Below are 16263 nucleotides of genomic sequence, written 5' to 3'. Positions count from 1 at the left end.
GGTCTCTAATAGGTCATGCCCTTTCCCTATAAGTTACTGGGCAGTGGCATCTACCACACAAGGTCACTTTACAGCCAGGACTGGAGGGGGCATGCGCTAAACATACTCCACCAAGTCTCTCACCTTTCTTTGTGGAGGCCAGCTCATCCTTCAGTTTTTTCACTTCACCCTGCAGTGCTTTACTCTCTTCTTCATCTCCAGCGCCTTTGGTGTCCAGATCTGTTATTTTCACCCCTGCTTGCTGAAGTTGCTGAATGAGAAGAAGGAGAGAAGGTTAGAGGACACAGGAGAAATCAATCCATCAATGAGAAATAGCTTGACACAAGACTTAATGTGTGTGTACAGACAAACCCCTGTCCTGTACATGGTCAGCTGGCTTTTCTCCTGACCCTTTTCCCTAACCTACCTTGCAAAACTTCAGTGTCAACCCATTTCTAGGACAGTTGACACAGCCAAAAATACTAGATAGGCAAACCACTATTGCAGAATCCAAAGAAGCAATTTTGGGATTCCTCTTTAGCTCAGAGACCAGGGGCAGCAGAAGCGGCTGCCTGGAGGACTCCCAAGGAGAGGGAGAGGAGAGGAGAGGAGGCTGAGGGAACGCTCCACAAGGGAGGGTGTTTGAAAAAGGGCGAGAGGCTGCCAGCACTGCAGACAAGGAGTGACATAACTGGGCTCCTGAGCCCCACAGGTGTGCCACAGAAAGAATGCAGTTGTTTAAGGGAGCCACAGGCTCAGAAAGGTTGAAAACCTCTGCTCTAAAGGGATGGTCAGCATGACATTCAGAGGTCTACAATTTCCCTTGGCATGGCAAATACACATCTGCTGAGCTTGACAAGTCTCCATGTTTCCTTCCAACCTGAGAGCTAGAAACCTCGCAGAAACTGGTACCCATTTGATGCTGGGCTTCCCAAGAGGAGAAGAACTATAGTGACGACGCCCCTACCCCTCTCCTGCTCTGAGGCTGCACCTTGGGCAAGGGGCAAAATCCCTGTCCTCGTGCTTTGAAGGTCAAGGACTGGGCCCTTCCTGCTGCAGTAATGAATGGCTTAGCAACCAAGTCATCAAGTATGCAGAGCCATCAAGTTTGCAAACACAGATGCAGTGGTTTAGCATTGGGGGGGGGGGGTCCACAAGGGCAGACTCCCCGGGCACAAAATTTGAACCCCAGATGCTGCCTCATTACAGCTGCATGCTTCCATCACTGGGCTCCATTGAAAACAGCTTTCCCATGCGACTCAGGAAGTGACTTCTCCAGATAATGAAATGACTCTACATCTCTCTGTGATCTCCTGGGTGACACGGATGCCGTTAGGCAGTTGAGTGCACATGCATCCGTTTCCCTCCTGTGTGTGGCCCCAGGAACTGGCAACCCACGCTACACCACCGCACAAACAATCCTCATATGAGAATGGGGAAGCTTAAGAGTGAGGCCTGCCCAAGACCAACCAAGAAGCTCATGGATGAAGAAAGGTTTGACCTGGGGTCTACCTACTGGAGGACTCTGGGCAATTTCATTTTTACACAATAAAATGCCCCATTTGAAATACCTGTATCTTGCTTTATAGCCCGGAGGTGCTCTCAAGAAGTGGCTTGCGAAAGTTTTTCAACCAGGATGATTTAGGCTCTTGCCCTTTTCTATTGCCAGGCAGCAGCTCCCACCAAAATCCTTTTGCCTCCAAGGAGCAGGGAGACAGCTGCCTCTCACACACAGCCTGGGGTTGGATTAGGTGAGAGACTCACATGCCATGTTCCACAAACTTCCCAGCCACCTCATTTCCATTCTATCACTTTCTCCCTTTCTTGATGCATATGAAATGCCACCCTGAATCCTGTTGTTCTCCTAACATTTCTTACTTTGGAAAAATCCCTGAAGGAAAGTATCCCATAATAACCAGTCAAACAATAGGCATACTGCCTGCACACCCCTGGAAATGCCAACCGCGAGTGTATGAAACAACGAACGTTGCTTCTGGGCAGTGCAAAGGGAGCTGGATAAGCCCAGGACAGAAAAGGGGACATTTTATTGGGCAAAGAGAAACCTGAGGTTTTGGAAGAGAGAAATGGCTGCTGAAAAGACAAGGCATGGGGGTGTGAGGAGGAGGAGAATCTTTCATCCTCAAACTGAGCCTCCATTGGGAGGGGGGAGTTGCACAAGCTTTCTCCAATCATGGTTCGTCTTATATGAGAAGAAGCCGTTGTGATTGCAAGCACTGGCATGACAAGCACAAAAGCGACAGCCTGACATTAGCAATGCTATGTATAGAAAAAATGTTATACAAGACCTTCAGAGCCCAAGCCTGTGGCACACGACACGACAGCAACTGAAGCTGGGTGGAAAATCAGCACAGACCAGAATGAAGCGCTCCTTCACACAGAACAGTTAAAACTGTGGAATCCGCTACCACAAGGTGTATTGACAGCCACCAACCTGGGTGGTTTTAAAAGACAAGTTCATGGAGGATGGATTAGGTGAGAGACTCACATGCCATGTTCCACAAACTTCCCAGCCACCTCATTTCCATCCTATCACTTTCTCCCTTTTTTTGATGCATATGAAATGCCACCTCAAAGCCACAAGGTCTACGTTCTGCCTCCACTGACACAGGCAGTGAGCCAGGCGCCCAGAGAGGCTGCTGCTGTGCCCGGTCCTGCTTTTGGACTTCCAAAACGCATCTGGTTGTGAGATCATCAGCATTTTATTTTTATGCCGCTTTCCCACAGTTAAAAACAACGCTCAAGGCGGCTTACAACATGACAAGATTTACATAATTACAAAAGTCATAAACAATAAACACAGTGGTACCTCGGGTTAAGTACTTAATTCGTTCCAGAGGTCTGTTCTTAACCTGAAACTGTTCTTAACCTGAAGCACCACTTTAGCTAATGGGGCCTCCTGCTGCTGCCACACTGTCGGAGCACAATATCTGTTCTCATCCTGAAGCAAAGTTCTTAACCTGAAGCACTATTTCTGGGTTAGCAGAGTCTGTAACCTGAAGCGTATGTAACCCGAGGTACCACTGTAAACCACATCAAAAATACACAACCAAATGGAAAACAATTTCCACATAAATCAAAATCTAAAACTAAGATTACAGCATTAATATCAGTTTGAAATGACATAGGTAAAAAATAACAGCAATTAAAAAAAAGAAAAACGGAGGCCTCTCTGCCCAGCAGCGGCGCCAGCAGTCCTTGATGGAGCCCGTCAAGCGCCGCCCTAGGCCAGTTGGTGAGTGGCAGGACTGGGGCCCTGATTCTTTCTGAGGCCCCTGTACATAAAGTTCTTTAAAATATCTGTGGAAGCACTTCCTAATTTCCTCTGGTTTCTGCACCGTTCTTCCTTCAATCTCTAGATTTGTAACTGTATTCAACTTTTGTCTTTTTTTCAGCTGCCAAGCTAGCAGCTTTCCACATTTATTTGCTGATTCAAAGGATCTTTGCTTCATCTGTTTTATTTTCCATTCAATCTCCTGATTAATCAATTTTGAATATTCTGCTTGATGGAATTTAATTTCTCTCAACAGATCCTTTGACTTTGGTTTAGTTCTCAATTTTTTCTCTCCTTGATGTATTTTCTCCAGTATTTTATCTTTCTTTCCATTCCAGAGCTTCTTCTTAATTGTATTCTGTTGTATCAGAAACCCCCTCATGACAGCTTTGCTTGCGTCCCAGATCGTTCTTTTTTCTACTGTAGTATTCAAATTTATCTCAAAATAGTCCTTTAATGTTTTTTGGGCCTTTTTCACAATCTCTTGATCTCTTAAAAGAGTGTCATTCATTCTCCATCTGAAGGAACCGGTTTGAGTAAGTCTGAGATCTAATTTCAGAGCGTTGTGGTCGGAGCATGTTTTTGGGCAGATTTCCACCTTTTTAGTCTTGGGTGCCAGCCCCCTGGAGGTCCAGATTTGGTCGATCCTTGACCAGGACAGGTGGGCCTCAGAGAAGAAAGTTCCTTCTTTACCTAGGGGGTTCTTTGTCCTCCATATATCAATCAAATCCAGATTGTCAGTCATTTCAAAAAAAGTTTTAGGCAGTCTGCCGTCTGATGTTAGATTTTGGTTATAAGACTTATCCATATGTGTAGACACCACTCCATTCATGTCTCCCATCATTATGATGTTAGCATAGTCCAGATAGTCCAGCAGCGTCTCATGCAGCTTCTTGAAAAATTCTGATTTCCCGTCGTTTGGAGCATAAATTCCTAGTATCAATATTTTTTCTCCTTGGGTCTGGATTTCAATTGCCAGAATTCTTCCATATTCATCTTTGAATAAAAATTTAGGTATCAGGCTCTCCTTAGCATAAATCACCACTCCTCTTTTCTTTACCTTGTCTGAAGAAATAAACTCTTGGCCTAGTCTTTTGTTGACCAAAACTTTCCTGTGGAGCCTGGTCACATGGGTTTCTTGTAAACAAATAATATCCAATTGTTCTTTCTTCAATATATGAAACAGTTTCCTTCTTTTCTCCGGGGAATTTCCGCCATTTATATTCCAACTGAGTAGCTGCAGAGACATCCTGAACTATTCTGTTACACCTAGAGCGGTGTATCTTCTTTTTCCTCTAATTCCGAGGGTTTAGGCGTCCCTCCGCCTGCTGGCAGAGTGGGTCCTGGTTTAAGTATAGGCCAAAGGGCTGCTGCTTCTTTTTGGAGATCTTCTCCGTGGTCGTGCTGGAACTTTTGTAGATCCTCTGGTAATCTTATTTTAACCTTCTTCTGTTTGTAAGTAAATGATAGTCCTTGTGGGAACTCCCACCTATAAGGGATTGAGTTAAGTCTCAACAACTTAGCCAATTCTGAATAGGTGGCTCTCAGATCCAATAGCTGTTTAGGAATATCTCGGTAGATTTCCACCCTTTTCTCTTGTATCTCAATTGAGTTTTTGAAGTGTAGGCCTAATATTTTGTCTCTCTCCTCTCTTGATCTCAAAGCTATTAGACAGTCTCTAGATCTATCTTTTCTTACCAATCTTCCCAGTCGAAAAGCCGATACTATTTTAAAATCACTTTCTTCTTTTAAGCCCCAGAACTTTGAAAATTCTGTTGTCAAAAATCCAATCAAATCTTCTTGTTCGATTTCTGGGACCACCCTAAGCCTAAGATTAGTCTCCCGGTTTTTCAGTTCCACCAAAGAGAGATAGGTTTGTTGGTCCCCTATCTGTTTATGCAGAGGCTTGACTTCTGCTTTAACTTCCTCAACCTCTTTTTTAGCTGATGTTGCAATTTCAACGGCTTCCCCTGCCAATTTACGGTTCTCTTCCGTTGCTCCTTGCAATTTTTCAATTGCTTGGGTGTGTTGGGAAACCTGATCTGTCAATTTCTGGATCGAGGATGTAGCTTGGTCAATTTTTGTTGATTGGTTATCAATTTTTTGATTTAATGTTGACAATTGTTCCAAAACTTGTTTCAGTGCTGCCTCTGCTCCTCCTGATGCCATATCTTCCTCTTCAGATTTTTCAGGCTTTTCACTTTCTACTTTTTGTGTTGCAAGCACAGCAGGCACTGATAGTCTACGTCCCTGAGTTAAAGTTGTTTGCAAAAGCTGTGCCTGCTTTTTTGCTTTTTCTTTTTCCTTAGCTTCCTTAGCTTTGGCTGCTCTTGTCTTTCCTGTACCACTCATCAGTCAATGTTCAAGGTCAGATGTTGTAATCCCATGGGAAAGACAAGTCCAAATTTATAAACAGTCTGGAGAAAGAAAGTAAGCAAAAAAACTTTTCCCAGGCCTTTGTTATCCAATGTCCTCTAGGGGGAGTGCCACCAAAAGTTAGTAAGAAGAAGGTAACTTTTCCGCCATTAAAGTTTCCGTTTTCAAAAACAATTTTAAAAGCAAGTTAGTTCCAAAACACTAAGAAAAAAGTCCTGCAGAGCACTTTAAAACGTTTAACAATGTTCCAACAAGGTGCCTGCAATTGTATCCACTCAAACTAAGTAAGCCCAAAAGTTGCACTTCAGTTACAAAAGTATCTGGAAGTTTGTAACAGTTCCGCAGTCAAGCAACTTCACCCGGCCACCCGAAGATTTGGGGTTAGAGTCTTCCCTCGCCCCATGGGGGACCGCTCCAAGTCCAATTTAAACTGTATTTTTTCTTCCTTTAAGAATAGAATTTCAAGTGTGCACGAAAGTCCCACTTTAAAGCCTTAAAGCTTCCCTGTTCACAGCGCTTTCCGCTCTTTAAACAGTCTGCTTTGATCTTATAAGCAGTGCCGGAAGACGGACTTCCTCTTTCTCGTCTCCCGGTTTCAGCCAAATTTCTTCAAGTTATTGTAACAAATCTTAAGTCCTTACTCACGGGTTTGCTGTTTCAGAGTAGTATTTTTTGGAAGAAAGGTCAGCGCTCATCCGTGACAGCCGCGCGGCTTCGCCTCCGCAGAAAGAGCGATGAACTCACAGCACCGCTCCCCCTCCTTCACTCCGGAGCCCCTTACGGGGTCCCTTCCGCGAATTTGGGGTCGCTCCAGGTGCCCGCCGAGTCCCACGGCCACGGACTCTCTCTGTCCGTGGTTTTTCTTGATGGGTTGCCGCTGCGCCGTAGCGAAACAACCCTTTTCTGCGGTACCCCTCTTCAGAGCTCGAAGAGGTCCGCCATCACGGTTTCGCGCCGCCTCCGGAAGTCCCAGCAAGGCTATTCTTAATGTCCTCAAGTGTGCTTATATCCTGTGCCCTCCATTTCTGGAAACCCTTTGCTTCTCTCCATTGCTCAAGTAAAAGGGACTAAACCTTTAGTGGCGCTGCCCTGTGGAACTCCCTGCCCGTAGATGTTTTGCAGGAACTAGCCCAGATGTCTTTTGAAAACCATACAAAGCCAGATCTTTGTAATATGAATTCTCTTTTTTAACAAATCAGGGTTGACTGGTGTTTTATCTGTGTTTATCTCTCTCTCTCTATATATATATATATACACAGAGAGAAACGAGATTCAAAATACACAAATATTCAACTGTGTCGCACATCCAACTGCTCCACTGCCACTTCAAGGGCCACTGAATCTCCTTTCACAGAAGTTCCAACATGCATGGATTCTTAAATTCAAACTGCTTTCAAAATGGCAACCTAAAAATATCCTCCCTCGTGTTCTGCAGCCGTTATATGGAGATGTAGAAAGTGTGCATCTGCTCATGCCTGTGTTTTGCAGGATGACACTATTCCGTCAACCAACTTCAAAGGCTGTGTAATTGCTTCCCACCAGCTACAACACATGATTCCAGCTCTCCTGTGACAATCTGAAAAGGCAGAAATCCTTCAATGGTAGATCACTGCACATCTGCGGTAGATCACTGGCTCCCCCCCCCCCCCAAGAAGTTCAAAAAGTTTTGCTCCTCTAAAAAAAAGCTTGACATTTTTTGCAGCCCCCCCCAAAAACAGGGCCCCCCTCTCTCCTCCCTTCCTATATAAAAAGCTCAACAACTTTGACCTGCACCACCCCAAAAATGGGGGCAGTCTTTAACACTATGAGTAGATCGCAGTCTCTTGGGAGTTGGCCACCCCTGCTATAGGCAATGTCCAACCTCAAACATGCTCAGAGTAACTCAATGGAAGCTTATGTCATTGAATTTGTTGGCATCAGCCTTTGAGTTCACACATCAACGTGAGAGCCAGTGTGGCGTAGTGGTTAAGAGCAGTGGACTTGTAATCTGGTGAACCGGGTTTGATTCCCCGCTCCTCCACATGCAGCTGCTGGGTGAACTTGGGCCAGTCACACTTCTCTTAAGTCTCTCAGCCTCACTCACCTCACAGAGTGTTTGTTGTGGGGGAGGAAGGGAAAGGAGAATGTTAGCTGCTTTGAGATTCCTTAGGGTAGTGATAAAGTGGGATATCAAATCCAAACTCTTCTTTTTCTACCAAGTAATTGGTGGCCAAAATGAAGGGCACAGAATCTTTTGTTAAAACTCCCCTGCCTGGTTACCTTGAAGAGACTGACCTGCCACACCCAAGAAGGGGCTGTTTATAAAACTGCCTTAATCAAACAAGAATAGAAGTCCGACCAGTTCCCGTTGTCTTTAGAATAAATACACAGTTCCCTGCAACTTGGCTGGCCTTAAGCAGCCAGGAATATGGGCTGAGTACACACTACACATTGAAAGCACATGACGTCCCCCAGAGTCCTGGGAACTGTAGCATACCCCCTTGCAGAGCTACAATTCCCAACACCCAGCACCTACAGTTCCCAGTATTCTTTTTTTTGGGGGGGGGGGGAATCATGTGTACATAGCCAGTTTTTAGAGAAGCTTCTGCATTCACTTGATCCTCTTTGCACTGCCCTCCCAAGACATACTGCCGCAGGGCCAGCATTCAAGAAAGTGATCTGCCCGCCACCCTCTAGGATAGGGTGGGTTCCTGGTGGCCCCTTCACATGCTGTTAAGCTGGTCCAAATGAAGCCTGTAAGGGATTCCCACCAGCCCCAGACAGCGTATCTAATGGCCGGGGGTGAAAGGAAAGCAAAACAAAGATGAAAAAAGAAAAAGAAAAATCACACCTACAAAGAAAACTGTATCGTCATACTAATCATTGCTATTGACTTCCTTCCTTTGTTCTGAGACCTCATAGTTTTTAATCATTCTGTATTGCTGTGTCTAGTGCAGATTACCTCTATCTTTATACCTCTTGCACCATTTTTCAATTTCTTTAACCCTGCAAAGCTTCATTCATTACATCCTGATATAATTACTCCAGAACAATGTTTTTTCATATATTATTTAACACAATCCCATTCTTTTACTAATTTTTGGTCCGATTGTCCCCTTAAAAATGTTGTGAATCTTGCCAAATATATTCACAAAATTTCATTTGCCATTCTTTTATTGGTGGTATTTTTTCCCCTTTCCAATTTTTTTGCAGTGAGCATCCTGGCTCATTGCAGGATGCTCCAACTCTACAATTCTAAGGTTCTATGAAAATGAGCGAGAAAAGGGGAAATTTCCTCCCAAACCCGAGTGCCACATCCCTCACAAGAGATAAGTTTTAACTGGAATAGAAAAGTCCATTCCAAGCCAATCTCTAGCTGTGCCAGTCTGTAGCGCCAGAGAACGGGGGGAGAGAAGAGCTCTCCAAAAACAGCTGCAAGGGACTGGGGCACTATCAAAAGCCCAAGTCATAATCACCGCCCTTGAGCAAGGTTTGCATTTTTATCTTTGCATCCTGTTTATGGCTACAGATTGAAGACACACCAAAGCCGATACATTCAACCACCACCCTACTATCCAGAGGGTCAAGGCTGTCTTGCTAATGCACAGTCCTTATTTATTTGACTCCATAAAAATTATTGCCATATTTAAGGCAGTGCCCTCATGTCAACCCAGCGTGATGGGGCTTGCCTGCCCCATATGGCGGGTGGTGGTTTAAAAAACATAAGGTTTGAAGGCTCTTTGGTACACAGGCAAATGTGAGGCCTCTCACCCTGCTGCAAATGGAAATTCCATGAATTTCCATGCTTAGTTCTATTGGTTAGGGAGGACAGAAAGTAGGGCTGGAAAGAAAGCGCATGAAAGGGAGCTGCCCCCAGGTTGGAGCCCCACCCCCCAAAGCTGAAACTTGAGACTGCAGGGGCACTTTCACCTGTTTTGTCCATCATGCCGTGGAAGGAAGCCTGCTCTTTTTTTATTTTCTAAGGAAATCTGGATTCTGCATTAGAAGCTGCAGCTGCCGTGAATTCCCAGAAACTCCAACACACTTGCCATGCGACAGAGCTTGCCTTTCACAGCCGCACTCTCCACGTGAGGAGGGGGTGGGGAAGACCTGGGATCTAGTTCAGGATTCTTATGAAGCAAAGCCGAGGCTCTCAGAAGTTTAAAGGCTTTGTAGCTGTAAAGATTGTGGGACTATTTAGCAAGCCTATGTTTAGGGAACTTAGAAGCTCCCAGGTACCCTTTTCTTTTCTTTTTCTTTTGCAAGGCAGAGGGGGAAGCAGATGGAAACAAAATATTTCAGGTGTCAGGGTTTTACAGACTTTTCAGACATTACAGTGGTACCTCTGGTTGCGAACGGGATCCATTCCGGAGCCACGTTCGCAACCTGAAAGGAATGCAACCCGCGTCTGCGCATGTCGCAATTCACTACTTCTGCGCATGCGCATGATGTCATTTTGCACATCTCCGCATGCGCGAGTGGCGACATCCAGAAGTAACCCTTTCTGGTACTTCCGGGTCGCCGCGGGATGCAACCTGAAAAGACGTAACCTGCAGCGTTCGCAACCCAAGGTATGACTGTATTTGTTCCCTCAGGGCGAGACGGGTGTGAAGAGGCCTTGGGCATCTGTGCTTGAGTAGAAGGGTGCAAAATTACTAGTGCAGACTGGTTATTACCGCTTTCATCATTTCAGTGCAAGACTAGACAGCGCCCTGCTTCATCGGGGTGCCTTTCCATTGCTGCCAGCTTACACACGGTGTTTTGTTTTTCAAAAAATAAATGCACAGTGAACTCTACAATTCAAAAGCTTGCAGAAACACACTCAGCCACCCTAAAGCAACGGTTTCTGGTCTCAATGAAAGTTTGCCATTGAGAGGTGCAGCGACTGGCCAGCCAAACTACACTTTCCTCTTGCGTTACATCTGAGTAGACATGTGCACAATTGTACTGCAGTGAATTCTTATCTCCCACACAGAAGGAGAGACGGCGCAGCCTGTTGCAAAGTTCTAACCTTTGCCTTCGGTGGGGAGGAGGGATTCCATAGCAGGCACCCACACTTACTGTGTAGTATTATTTGCAGAAAATGATTCCTAGGGACTACCCTGATCCCACAAAAACTGACCACAGGAAAAATGCATCCTGGTTGCTGGGGAAAAGGAATGGAAACTACAGGAATTCCAAGAACCTGGAAAGAAGTCTGAAGCAGGAAAAGAACACAGAAGAGGAAGGGGAAACAGCAACTCTTTAGACCACAGGAATAACTGGTGTCCAAACAACTCATTGGCTAAAATGGTTGGAGCAGTCAGTCCAGCTTGTTTCACAGAAATTTCTTAGACGGGGTACCTGCATATTTTGCTTCCTATTTCTCTGTCTAGAAGGGCAAGAGACTTGCCTCTTTAGAAAAAGGAAAGCTCAGAGTCCAGAGCCCCTGCCCAAAGGCACCAATGAAAGCCTCTCCAGGTGCCACCTTGCTTGTGGGTGCTGAGGTGACCTCCACCATGTAATATTTCTCCTGGCAGAGCACGATGTCCTATACCAGGGATGGAGAACCTGGCACTCCAGACATTTCTAGAAAAAACTCCCATCAGCCTCAGCTAGCATGGCCCACAGTCAAGCATGATGGGGGCTGCAGTCCAACACCAGTTCAGAGGGCCACAGGTGATAGTTTCCCATTTGCAAGATTGTCACAAGCACCATGCACGACGCTGAAAGGTTTGGGAGTTTGTTTTTAAAAGAACCAAGCAGGAAGATTTCCAGTGGTCAGAAGGCAAGGCTTCAGAGGAGCTTGGCTCCTTCATTAGATCATCCCAGTGTTCACAAGGCAAAAAATCAGCAAAGATATTTGCCATCCAGGAGATGGGGCGGGTCATGGCCCTGGCACACAATCTTGGAGGGGAGCAAACCAGCATCTCTGTCATGCCCTGCCTGGCTCCAGCAGTGAGGGCTGGGTGAGTGCCAAGGGCAAAGAGCATCCTGTGTGCCCCTACCCTGCCCGGCGCATGAGCACCTGCCTGGCAGCGTCAGCAGCAAGAGCTGGGTGAATGTGCTCCACTCCCTCTGGTGAACATTTGCACCACCCCTGGTGCTGGCAAATAGCGCTACACCCCTGCCCAGAAGAGTTTGGCCTACAACACCTCTGCGCTCTCGCTGGAGGGAGGCAAGCCCAGGAAATGCAGGTGAGGAGGGGCCACCTGCTCTGCATGCAGAAGGTCCCAGGTCCAATTCCAGGTGTCTCCTGGTGCCAAGAAAGGGCCCCCAAGCCCCAGGAGACCACCTGCTGGTCACAGGTACGCCACAGTGGGCTACATCTTCCTCCCCATTGAAGAAAAATGTGGTGGACAGAACAAAGCCTGCCTCACATGTAAATTCAGAAAGTGTGCCTTGGCTACTGGAAGGTTAGCCAACACCATCTTGAACCCATTTTGAGGTATACTCCATATTTAGGTGCCAGCAAGCCTCTCACCAACACCAGGCTATCGAGGGAGCGGGTTGCAATGCCAGCTGCTTCGAATGCTTGGCATTTGCTAGTGCAGCAATCTTGTAGGTCAAAGTCACCCACCAAGTATTCCTGAAAAAACAAGGCACCAGTGGGCGATTAACCCCTTGGGTAAGGTTACTGCCATAAAAGGGGACCGGGTATATAGCGTGACAGACAGTCCCAGAGCCTTATAGGATTACAGACACCAACCAATACACCCATAAATCAGACCTCCGAAGTCTGAGGATGCGTGGAAGTGTGCAAACTACTGCCCAGAGGGGCCACTGCACCTGTGTTTCCTCAAGAGCAGAGGGACTAGCATCCAGCAGGGCCACCCGCTGCTAAAACTGAGGGGAGCCTCAAAACTCACATTTGTAACAACACTGCAGCAATCTGCCAAAGTCAAAACTGCCCCACGGCAGCTTCCCCTGTGCCTCTGGCCCAGGCAGGAGACCATACCTTCTTTAGCTTGTCGTTCTCCTCCATGTACTTCTTGGCCGCATCGCTAGCTCCTTCTGCCTGCTTCTTGAAGGCTTCGTTCGAAGCCAGGACGGTGGCGTGTTGGGAGATGAGGGTGACCAGGCGTCTCAGCAGACTGCAAGGACAGAGGCAGAAGGTGGCTCAAAGAGGGCATCGCAAACCAAGTCAACAAGAGAGTTAAGAAACACACAGAGACGTCTTTAGATCTGGGTCTGCTGTAAAGGGCACTGGAGTGACCTAGTTGATAAAGCACCGGGTTCAATTTCCAGGTCAGTCACAGGCTTCCCAACTGGCCTTGGGAAAGGAGGATTTTGTACTGGAAACTGGGAGTGACAGTAGCTTCCTTACCCACCAAGGCTGTCTCTGCATCCTGGGGAAAGCAAGCAAGGAACACAACTTGGCTTTGTCCAAGGCTAACCAGGTGGGACTTGAGTCTGAACCCAGTAGTGCTTTATCAGCTGGATCACTGAAGCCCCCACTTCCAGTCATAAAACGACTGAGCCATGCATACCCGTTGGGGAAAACAGAACAGCGAGGCCTAACAATGTCTCTGACCAGAGAAGACTGGTAAGAAAATGGAAGGCCGGTCTTGCCATCAACAGGATCATGAGTTTAACTGCAGTAGAGAAGACTGTGCTTCACGTCAAAAGATCAAGGAGGGGACCTGTGACTTTCTGGATATTGCTGGACCACTATCCGTGGCCACGGGCCGAGCTGGCTGGGGCTGACACAACCTGGAGTCCAACATTATCCATAGGGCTACTTAGGATCCCCATTCCTGCTTCATGTCAAGGTTCCCCAAACCTTCGATAAAAGAAGCTGCCTTACACAGAGTCAGGACATTGGTCTATCAAGCCCACTATCGTCTGTACCCTGACCAGCAGGGATTCTTGCCCAGACCTACCAGCCTTGCCCAGATCTACCAGGTGGCACCAAGGATTGAACCTGGCCCTTTGGGCAAGAGTATTGTTAGCCCAGAAATGGAAGCAATAAGAAATTCTGATGAAAGAAGAATGGCAGACAAAATTAATGGACTACACAGAATTAGATAAAATGACAGGAAGGATTCGAAACCTGCGGAACCAGAGATTTACAGAAGATTGGAAGAAATATATGAACAATTTGAAGAGCAACTGTAATCAACAAATTACGCTAGTAAGACTATAAAAAGTCTTGTAAGGAGAAATATATGAAATATTGCAAAGTAGAGAAAGAATAGAGATGTTAGTTATGAGATTTAAATGTAATAGTGAAAGTAAGAAATATATATTAAGTGAATAGATTGGAAAATTTTCAGATGTGATTGATGGAAGTCAAAAAAACTGTATGTATGTTTAATTATTGCTGAAATTGATATGTTAAAAAATAAAATATTATATATATATATAAAGAACCTGGGACCTTTGGCGTGGCACACATGTGCTCTGTCACCCACTTAGGGCCCTTCCCACGCCACCCCCAAAGCTAATGTACAGGCTTTTGGGGTTTGTCCACTCCACCAACCAGCTCTCCCACAGACATAGGGAAGCTTCATTTCCACCACGACAAGAAAGCCAATCTGCTAGTGGTAGCAGCAAACAGCCGGTGCAAAGGCTCTTCAGTGCCCCCACTGCACAGGAGCTCTCTTCCCACACCAAGACAGAGGAGAGCAAAAGGCAGAAGTGCAGGATCCGCGGAGGGCTTGGCCAAAGCCTTTGCTGCCCCCCAAGTCAGGAAGGAGTGACTGTGGCCCCTGCCAAAGCAGGCGCAGCTCCACACTGAGAACCCATTCTGCCAGCCCTTCTGCAATTGTTTATATCAAAATATGGCCTCTCTTACGAGGCTGTTGCTCACCAGGGCTCTCAGCTTAGACGCAGCTTCTGCTCCACCCTCCCCCTGCATTCACCACTGCTTCCCTCCAACGTAGCCTTATCACTTCTTGCCCCATCCCCACCAGAGGAGCAAGAACAATGAGACAACGCTTCCTGGACTTGAAAGAAGCCACTGCACATCACCCTTTCAAGGAGCAGCTCCTTTTCAGCATAGGAGAAGAGAAGAAGAGTTTGGAATTGATATCCCGCTTTATCACTACCCGAAGGAGTCTCAAAGCGGCTCACATTCTCCTTTCCCTTCCTCCCCCACAACACTCTGTGAGGTGAGTGAGGCTGAGAGACTTCGAAGAAGTGTGACTAGCCCAAGGTCACCCAGCAGCTGCGTGTGGAGGAGCAGGGAAGCGAATGCGGTTCACCAGATTGCGAGACTACCACTCTTAACCACTACACCACACTGGCACCACAGGAGGCAGACTAACGTATAGGGAACCATGCAGAGCCAGCCCCCAGAGCCGCACAAGTCAGGCGCTACATTGCAAGGCTTACGCAAGCCCTTCCGGCAGCTTGGATTGGCCCAGGGGAAGGAAGGCTGCCACATACAGGAGCCACCAAGCAGATCAGTCGCGACAAGGGAGTGCCAGGACACAGGCCAAGAGTGCCGCCCACAAAGCTCAGCCTTGGCCAGATGTCAAACAGGCTTTTGCCACCACCAGATGGCCACTGTCTGTTAGAAGCCACAGACCGAAATGCTGGTCAGAGAAGGGAGTGAGGGGGCAATAAACCCAGCGCAAGGCAGAGATGGCCCTCAGCACAGACTCCTCTGGCTGCAAGAGCTGCCATCGCAAAGCCACAAAGCGGAACGAGAGAACGCTGGCAGTCCCTTCGAGTGCTTCAATGCCAACTGAAGCCCAGCGCAGGGTGGCCTGCAGCTCTCGCCTGGAGAAAATGCTCCATCCCGTTTTTTAAAAAGCTTCTCTCGATAGCGAGGACACAAGAGAGGGAAGGGCAGGCTTTTTACCTTTCTGAATAACCGCCTTGCAAGCCAACGCGTTTTCAAGGGCAAGAGAAGGGCAATGCCACCTTGGACAAGCGCTATGAGAGTGAAATCTGGCCCAGGACTCCCAGTTTCCTCTGTATAGCCATTCTGAGCACGGACAACAAATGCATTTTGAAACAATGAAAGGGAAAGTGAGCTGAGAAGCTGCAGCCCGAAGGCCAAGGGCTGAGCTCACAAGACCAGAACATCCTGCCTCCTGGCCAGACACTCACATACAGCAAAGATATGGAAGCCGACAGCTCACCCCCCCCCCCATCCCTACTTCCAGCCCCAGCTGCACAGTCAAGCACATTCCCTTTGTATGCAACTCTGCACCCAGGCTGCTGATTTATGGCCCACAGGCATTGTTCACACCCTTCGCCAGCTGTCTTTTGCGGCCAAAAGCGGCTGCTCATCAAACCAGAGAGCTGGCTGGACAGGCACCGTAATGGACACAACAGAGACCCTGCAGCCTGCTCAGTGCCAGGGAGGACATGAGCCCTGGTTCAGCCGGCCTCTGTGAGCAGCTGCTGCCAACGGCAAGGACCACTGGCAATGGAGAAGGGGTCCCAGGTTCAATCTCCAAGTGGCATCTCCAGGTGGGGCTAGAAATGCCCCCCACCCCGCCTGAACCCTGGAGGCCGTGGCTGCCAATCAGCGTGGCAAAATCTAGATCAGCCTTTCTCAGACTGTGGGTTCCCAGATGTTGTTGAACTACAACTCCCATCACCCCTAGCTAGCAAGGCCCGAGCTGAGGGATGGTGGGAGTTGTAGTCCAACAACATCTGGGGACCCACAGGTTGAGAACCGCTGATCTAGATGGACAGCTGCT

General features: G+C 47.4%; 1 protein-coding gene across 2 annotated transcripts in view; it reads right to left on the bottom strand.

Annotated features, from left to right (window-relative positions):
- Positions 1 to 16263, bottom strand: part of BCAP31 (B cell receptor associated protein 31) — a 43021-nt gene that overhangs the window by 10166 nt on the left and 16592 nt on the right. For both annotated transcript variants that reach the window (XM_083420703.1, XM_083420704.1), the window contains exons 5-6: positions 12564 to 12699; positions 124 to 250 (exon numbers count right to left, since the gene is read on the bottom strand). In XM_083420703.1, coding sequence (XP_083276829.1) covers positions 124 to 250; positions 12564 to 12699 — 263 coding nt within the window. The remainder of the gene's footprint in view (positions 1 to 123; positions 251 to 12563; positions 12700 to 16263) is intronic.

Source organism: Podarcis tiliguerta (genome assembly GCF_965153285.1).
Source record: "Podarcis tiliguerta genome assembly, chromosome: 17".
In the NCBI taxonomy this organism is placed as follows: Eukaryota; Metazoa; Chordata; class Lepidosauria; order Squamata; family Lacertidae; genus Podarcis; species Podarcis tiliguerta.
This window is presented reverse-complemented; position numbering and strand designations above follow the sequence as displayed.